Source organism: Clupea harengus, chromosome 12 (assembly GCF_900700415.2).
Source record: "Clupea harengus chromosome 12, Ch_v2.0.2, whole genome shotgun sequence".
Lineage (NCBI taxonomy): Eukaryota > Metazoa > Chordata > Actinopteri > Clupeiformes > Clupeidae > Clupea > Clupea harengus.
The window spans coordinates 12249891-12257896 of NC_045163.1; the positions used below are offsets into that span (position 1 = coordinate 12249891).

Sequence of the window (8006 nt, forward strand, 5' to 3'; positions counted from 1 at the left end):
GCTAACAGGTGGGTTGTGGGTGGATCAGTCCAGTGCAAAAGTGCTGGGTGAGTAGAATGCAGTGCAACAGAAGTTGGCATTAAGAAAATAAGGAAGTAATACAATGTAAGGAATAAATCACTGCTGGTCCAAATAATCTTATAATAATAAGCAGATGTCAACACAGTCAAAGTGTAGTGTTAGAGGGAACTACACACTGGTCACTGAAAAAGGTCGCCACAAGCAAACATGGCTACCAAGGGAAGAAAGGATATGCTCCCTTTGCACACAACAAGTAGAAACAGAATAACATTTCCAAACTAATTCCAAATGACATGACTCCATCAAACCACATACAATTTGTATATTAGCAGAACAGAGGGAGCTAACAGCAACAGGAGGATGTGTCACAGCCTGCCACAATCAAGGGACAGCCACCAGACACATGAAAGAAAGAAAGAAAACAAGAAAGGGAGCGAGAGGGAGAGAGAGAGAAAGAGAAGTAATACAGATGGATGAGCTGATTAGGGCCTCCCGTGGGGACTTCCGATCTCCGCATGTGTGTGCCAGCCAAAACATGCCCCACAAACAAGTTCTAGATGCGGGGGAGAGAAGAGAGAGAGCGAGAGAGAGAGAGAGAGAGCAGAGAGAGAAAGAGAGATGGAATGTGTGCATGTGTACATAAGACAAAGTGAGAGAGATGAGAATGTGTGTGTGTGTGCCAAATGAATAACTGTATTATAACTGTTGCTATGATCATCTTCACAGCAAACCCTCCACTACCAACTCCAGACCAGTGAAGTGGATCGGATTTGGAGATAAAGAGATCTTCACACCACCCCTCATACCACGGCCGTTACCACGTAACAACTCAGTTCTCTAAGCTTAGGAGAGTCAAAGGGCTTCATACAGTTCTATTGAATTGTTGTGTCCTCTGCCTCTGCTTCTGTCTCTTTCTCCTTTAGGTGAATTGCTCTCTCTCTCTCTCTCTCTCTCTCTCTCTCTCTCTCTCTCTCTCTCTCTGACATACACACACACAAACACCCACAAACACACAACTATGGTCTTTTGTTGATACAGTTCTGCCGAGTGAAGTTAAAGTACCTTCTGGCTCCAGTGCGGCTCATTATAGAGGACATTTTACATGCCTGAAAACACAAATCTCTCTACATCACTGCACACACTCATACACGCACGCACACACACACACACACACACACACACAGCTGCTCCAGTTGCATGAGTGACTCAACAAAACACGCTCTCCTTGTGGCAACGTTGCCATGGTCACGTTGAGAAAGAGAGTGTGTGTGTGTGTGTGTGAGGGAGAGAGAGAGAGAGAGAGAGAGAGAGAGAGAGAGAGAGAGAGAGAGAGAGAGAGAGAGAGAGAGAGAGAGAGAGACATGTTGCTGCTTTCGCCCATCGCTGCTGACAGTGCCTAATTGGCATGACTGGGCATGGCTTGGTTGGGTTTAGTAGGCCACCGCACCGTACCGTAGCTCAGGGCAGCACGTTGGCATGGAGCATGCTGGAAATATCTAACGGGAGGGCCACTCCCTGCGGAGCAGGAGCAACAATGGCATATCAGGAGGCACCCTGCACCACAGGGGGCACTTCCTCTAGTGTGTGTGTGTGTGTCCCTTTCTAAAACAGGGTACAGATTAGCATGCCAGGATAGTCTTATCCTGACAGTCCTGGCTATGTGAAATGTGTTTGTGTTTGTGTGGGAGAGAGAGTGTTTATTGTGTGTGTGTGTGTGTGTGTGTGTGTGTGTGTGTGTTTTAGAGGTAGTGGAGGCAATACCTAGTCTGAACTCTTCAGGAGTATCTAGATAGCTCTGTCCAGGATTCTGTTAAAAGTTCCTCTTCAGGGAAAAGATGAAAATGTGCGTTGTTGTTAGTAAGATGTTGTATAAGAAACGTGTCAAACTGGCTGCAAAAAGACGACAGTAAGATGGCAGCTGGTGCGTTTCAGTGGGAGCTGCAGTGCATCATTATCTAATCTTCTTTAGGATGGATAAATTATACATGCACTAAACCAGCTTCTCAACATCTCATAGCTCTCAACTGACACGGGAATGAAGGAGGAAGCAGACAGAAGGAAGGAAGAGGGGAGAACGTGAGAGATTGAGAAAGGAAAGAGATGGAGAGAGAGGAGGAGGGGGGGATGAAATGCACACTGAAATGACATAGGTCTTACAGAGCTGCATTAAAACACACTCACACACACTCCACTCACACACCTCCAGTTTCACACAGGCACACAGGAAGCTGCAATCCCAATCTACCCCCCACCGCGTGCAAAGAGACCATGAGTATGCTGGATTATCCCAGATTAAGGGTAATCATTTCCCACACTTAAGGCCATGGCCATATGCTGAAAGTCAACAGCCAGTCGGCTCCAGTGTGGAGGGAAAACTGCTGTGCCATCGGAAATGGTCTGATGGGAACACACACACACACACACACACACACACTGACACAATGAGGTACTGCAAATCACAAAACCAGAACAAAACAACCCCGCTTACACAGAGACACAGAGGGAGGGGGGGGGGAGTAAAGAGGCACTGCAGCATATAGAACAGTACATACACACGTACACACATACACATACACACACACACACACACACACACACACACACACGCGCAAGTACATACACACCAGACCAGACTCTTTCCATCACCTGCCTTAGTATTACACATCTACAGGTTGCGTTAGATGCACATACAGGTGTGAGGAGAGCAACATCACCTGTGCAGACAGGAGTGAGGAGAGCAACATCACCTGTACAGACAGGGAAATGCACTAACACTGTCTGTATTTATTTCCTGAAGTATCATTAAGCTTCCTGAATACATGTTTAGGGGAAACACTCATTAGACACTCGTTGAGTTATATAAGGGAAGCTACAAAAACGCTTTGTGTGTAAACAGGATTTCGTCAAAGCTGAAAAAGGCTAAACTTTAATTGCTTAAAAATGTGGAGAGATTGGTTGGTCTCTGAAGCCTTTCTGAAGGGACACAAATAACAAAGTTGAGGAGTTCTAAACTCCATTTACCCACAGCCCCGGAGGCAGCCAACACTAGACCGGCGTGGACCAAATCTCTCTGTCCGACTTTATATGAGGATATGGCCAGAGTTGGGACGGCTTTGTTTCTGACTTTCCTCTTCTTTAAGTGTCCGATAGTCATCAACTACCACCAAGCTCCTAATGACAGATGCCAAAGTGTGTTTACATTCAAGCTATTTATTATTCCATATATGCATCTTCTCCAGGACAGTTTTTTTAAACAGGCTGAATAAGAGCACCAGTCTTAAGAGGGAGAAGCCCCTGGCAAGAGGAGTATTTGGGATTAAATGGAAGAGGAAGACAGACAGTACTGTTGATCTAACTTGTTATCCAGTCCAGATTAAAATGCAACCAAAGTCTAGAATGATGAATTTGACACAGACACAACTGGAAATGAGGAAGAGGAACAGGCACCTGGCGATGCGTGTCTGGCTGCATAGCTTATTGACAAGGGATCGGTTTCAAACTCAGTTTACAGTGTGCTCACGACGAATATTGAAACGTAAGCGCTTCGGCGCACGGGGTTTACGTTACAATTGGCGACAGGGCCTGCTCGCAGTGGAGAGCATCTATCAGTGGGGCAATAGTTTAACGTAGCCTGTCCGCATGCATAATTTAGAGTGATAACGTGCTGCAGTGGATATGAATTGCATTAGAGTTCCAAGGCGAACAGGTGGCTCCCTGGGTTCTATTGACACACTCGTTAATGTATTAAGCAAGCCCGTGTTACAGTAGCGGCTAGCTGACTCAATGTGCCCGGGAGCGCACGGTGAAAAGCGGTGGTGGATTTCCATGACACGTCATGTAGTCAATTCAAATTCCCTGGAAGAATTAGGCTTAATTTTTAAAAAACAACGTGTCGTAATTAATGTTGATTAACAAATGATGGCCCCAACCAGTGAGGATGCCGTGATTTCATCCTAGGCTTGACTCATATTTACATCCCTATACTTACATCACATCCTCCCTGAATCTAATTCAGAAATAAGCCCAATGTTGCCAGTTCTGTTTAACAGTCATTGAATCTGTAGGCCAAGCGTTTCTTCATCTTAGAAAGCATTATTAGGCTAGGCTACATAGTATCATGTGTGGGCATACAAGTGCCTCACACGCCATGCTGACCAGAAATAAATTCACGGAAGCGGCATCAAAACTATATGTATATGTGACTGTTTGACCATCGCTATTTGAGCGTACCTCCTTCCACTTGAGCTGCCGGATGCTGAGTTTGAGCGCCTCAAGAGATGTCTTGGCCTTGGACGTGTCCACGGTGACTGGTCTCCTCTTTTTGACAAGTGTGTTGGCATCCTCTTTGCTGTGTGCACTTTTGATATCTTTATGTGGCTGGCTGGTCACCACGTTTCCGTTCGCCTCCGCTTTCTCCTGTAAAACCTTTCCGGTACCTTTAACCTGGAGCGACGGCGCATTGTCCAGGTGGCTCGAAACGGGCGCGTCTTGTTTAGTGTTAGGGCTCTTGTCATAGTTCCCGAGCTTAGTCCGACTTTTGCTCCTGTTCCTGGCCGTGCCGGGATTCTTTGAGGCATCCCTCCGGACTTCAAGGGCAACGGGAAGAGGGGAAAGGGATGCCGGCGGCGTTTCGTTGGGCACCTGCTCCTCCCCAGCTGTCTCTGCCTCCTCCACCTCGCCCGTAGACTTCAGTTGTTCAAGCTGAACTTTTACCTTCACATAATGATCACTCATTATGTGCATCAAAAATAGCAAGTTTGTAAACAGAGTCCGGTTTTGTGATTATGCAAAAAAGTATTTGCTTTGATAATTCACGGGCTAGCAACATATGATAAGAAGTTTACCTCAAAATCTGCTAAAACTAGCCACTGTTTGGATCCGTACAAGGAAACAAACACCCTTCAGCTGACACGACTCGGAAGGTGCAAGAAACGGAAAATTGCATAGCAAGCCATTCAGCTAGGTTATTAACCAAGACTGCCGAGAGATTTAGCTACGGCAAACTAAGGTTAATGAAACCGCAAGAGACTGTAAAAGACTTCCATCGAATAGTGTAATATAGGTTTGCATTTTCCAAGGCAATAAGTTAACTGACGACCCTCAAAATGCCTTTAACGATTCTGTCCAGTGTAAGATAGCAAAGCTGTCGTGCAGCATCTAGTTGCCCCTAACCCTACAGATGGATAGGAAGAAACCGCTAACGCCCATTATATTAAGACTGTAAATGCAGATAGGCTGCTGATATACCAAGGTAGCTAGCAAGATGTCGCAAAGGATTCATCAGGTACACTGGACCTGTCTCTGAACTTTTGTGGTGAGGTTGAATTATTATCCCATGTTGACACTTGCAAAAAAAGCCTTAAGTTAGACCACAAACTAACCATTTATAGATGCCATCTGACAAGCTAGTGAACTGTCAAACTGGATTAGCTTGCTGGCTAACTGTAACTGGCTAACTAAAGCAAATATTTTCCCTAAACGATTTAACGCTAACATAAGCGGCAAGCTTAACTTGATAAGCTATCGATGTTTTAGGAAACTGGAGCAATGATTTCTAGCTACCGCAGCCATAGCATTTACGACAAACGTTACCTAGAAAGGGGGCGAGCCAGAGGAACAGATGACAGCATCGGGAGAGCTGTCAGAGAACAGATGTGCCAAGTGCCACAGCCCGGTCAGGCGCCCGGAAGACTGCTATTTCTGTAGCCGCAGCGCTTAAAATGCTGCCCTAATGTTTGGTCCTGGTCCTTGGCTTGGTCCCGTTGACAACGCAATTGACGGAAGCCTTTAAGGTACAAGACAGTTAGCGTACTGCGTCTGCCACATGCGATTACCGTGGGGGGGAAAGCGATTTGGAAAATGAAGAGTTGCATCTAGCCAACTGTAAAAGCTACCGTTGAAAGAGGACATGTCAATGTGCATACACGTTTTTATGCAAAAACCATAAACTATGAAATATACACAATTTATTTGTATTTATGTATACTGGTGCGGTTGTTGGATAATACACGTCAGGTCAGCCTGACAAAGAACGGGGTCTATTAGACTAGAAAAACGTTTGAAACTTTTATACTAATAATTTGATGTTTATGATTGTCTAACCTTATCATAGCCATCATTATTCGCCTGCTAACCTTGAACAAGACACTATACAGCGGGTCAGGGTAAATTGCACTTTGGGTCAGGGGATTCAGCTGGTTTTACAGAGTCAGATTGTCTTTTTAGCCAGCAGATGGTGCTCTTGTGCAAGGTTAAAATGCGTTCTCCTGGGGCTTGAGGGCCCAGCCACAGGAAGAGTCCCAAGGATGAGAACTTTCAAGTCGTCCGCTCTTTGATGTTAAATTAAGCTTCTGCGCTAAATTGAACTGCCACCAGACCAATGAGTCCCATGTAGCCTAGTCTTTCTCTATGTCAGGCTATTACACTAGGTGTTTTGATGAAGCAATTTGCGGCTTATACACAGTTTAAAAATGTCATTCGTTTCAGCTTTGAACTCTCATAGCTTCAATCCATTGTATTATGATTACAATCATGTCTGTTAAAATTGACTATGACTCCAAACGAACCACTCGCAACATTTCATTCCTTAGCCTATGTTTGACCTTCTGAAAGTCTTGGCATTGATACAAAGTGCCATAAGCCAGACAAAATACCTAAAAAGACACACTAAGCTGGATCAGATGTGATCTTAAAACTTTCAATTTGTTAAGTGAGAATATTAAGGCAAAGAAGAACTCTGTCTACAGAGTCTGCCCAGTTCAAAGGCGCCCAACCGACCTGTCATAACGTCTCTGCAAGAGAAAAAAAGGACTTCCAATCCTTTCAGGCCGCTGATATTCCTCTCCCAGTGTACGGGGTCATGTGATGGAACTTTGCTCCAATCGGGAATCATTCCGGAGGGGAGAGCGTGCGGCGCTAATGAGCAATGCCACCCGCCGTGAGATTCAAACCCAGCCCCTGTGCGACAGAGACCTGCAGGAACCGCGACCCCTGAAGCCCGCTTGGACTTAGCCTCTGTGCCGGTTCGAGATGAGCTCTCCTCCACTGGATTAGGAACATATTTGACAGACAATCCCAGAGTTGCTTTCGAAAGTTGTGTTTGTAACCTGCGGAGCGAGGTCATTACGAGAGCTGAAACTGGGGACAAGGGAGAACAAATAGGCGCCTAAACGAGTCCTTTGTGGATAGGACTCCTCTCCGATGCAACCGCAGGCAGGGGTTGTCATGGGCATTCTTCCTTTGCTCCTACTTGCAGTCGGCGCCGTTTTTTCGGCGTGTTAGACTGGACCAGGCAGACTTTCCACCTGCGATTTGACATCAGCTCCCGTGGTTATTAAGTAGCCGCGCCGGGCTCAGGTTACTACGTAGCCTACGTGTTTTTGTAAAATGCCCGGGCGGAACAGGTACAATCTGGTGGACGATGTGGGTGATTCTCGGGTCCCTCTCCACAACGAAGAGGCTTTTCAGCACGGGATTAATTTCCAAGCCAAGGTAATATGCGACCCAGTCATAACGAGATACTACAGACGTGGTTAGAAAGCTTAGAGTTTCATAATGTAAAATCCTGACTTGTGAAACCCATAGGTGGACTTAGTTCAGTGAACACTAGTCTGATTTAATCTTATTTTATCCAAACTGTTTTATTCTGCTATTATGAGTTACCTTGGTTGAGCACTTTTAGGGCCGTTTAACTCGGCGCTTGTGTCAGATGTGGGATGTATGTTGTGTAGCCTTGGGCATGTAAAAAGTTAATCGGACAGGTGCCAACTAGAACCTAACGTGACAGAATAATTTGAATTTGACAAGACGTTTGGAGCATATGTGATTGAAAGATGGTCGATACCTAGAGCAGCTAAATGTCTTGGAGAGAACTGGCACTGCCACCCAACCGCGAATTCATGTATTCAGTCGAAACATCAAAGGTCGGGATGCGCCTCAAACGACTGTACGTCACACTATTTTTTGGGGGGTAATTAGAAGAAAGA

The 8006-nt window shown here is 45.6% G+C and overlaps 2 protein-coding genes across 2 annotated transcripts in view; one reads left to right on the top strand and one right to left on the bottom strand.

Moving 5' to 3' along the window:
* The window catches only part of ttll11 (tubulin tyrosine ligase-like family, member 11), a 29558-nt gene extending 23780 nt beyond the window's left edge, over positions 1-5778 (bottom strand). Inside the window, exon 1 of the mRNA XM_031577740.2 lies at positions 4252-5778. Coding sequence (XP_031433600.1) covers positions 4252-4764 — 513 coding nt within the window. The 5' untranslated portion in view covers positions 4765-5778. The remainder of the gene's footprint in view (positions 1-4251) is intronic.
* A 1119-nt stretch (positions 5779-6897) lies between these two features.
* si:dkey-34e4.1 (carboxyl-terminal PDZ ligand of neuronal nitric oxide synthase protein) overlaps positions 6898-8006 on the top strand; it is a 46481-nt gene continuing 45372 nt past the window's right edge. Inside the window, exon 1 of the mRNA XM_031577829.1 lies at positions 6898-7512. Coding sequence (XP_031433689.1) covers positions 7408-7512 — 105 coding nt within the window. The 5' untranslated portion in view covers positions 6898-7407. The remainder of the gene's footprint in view (positions 7513-8006) is intronic.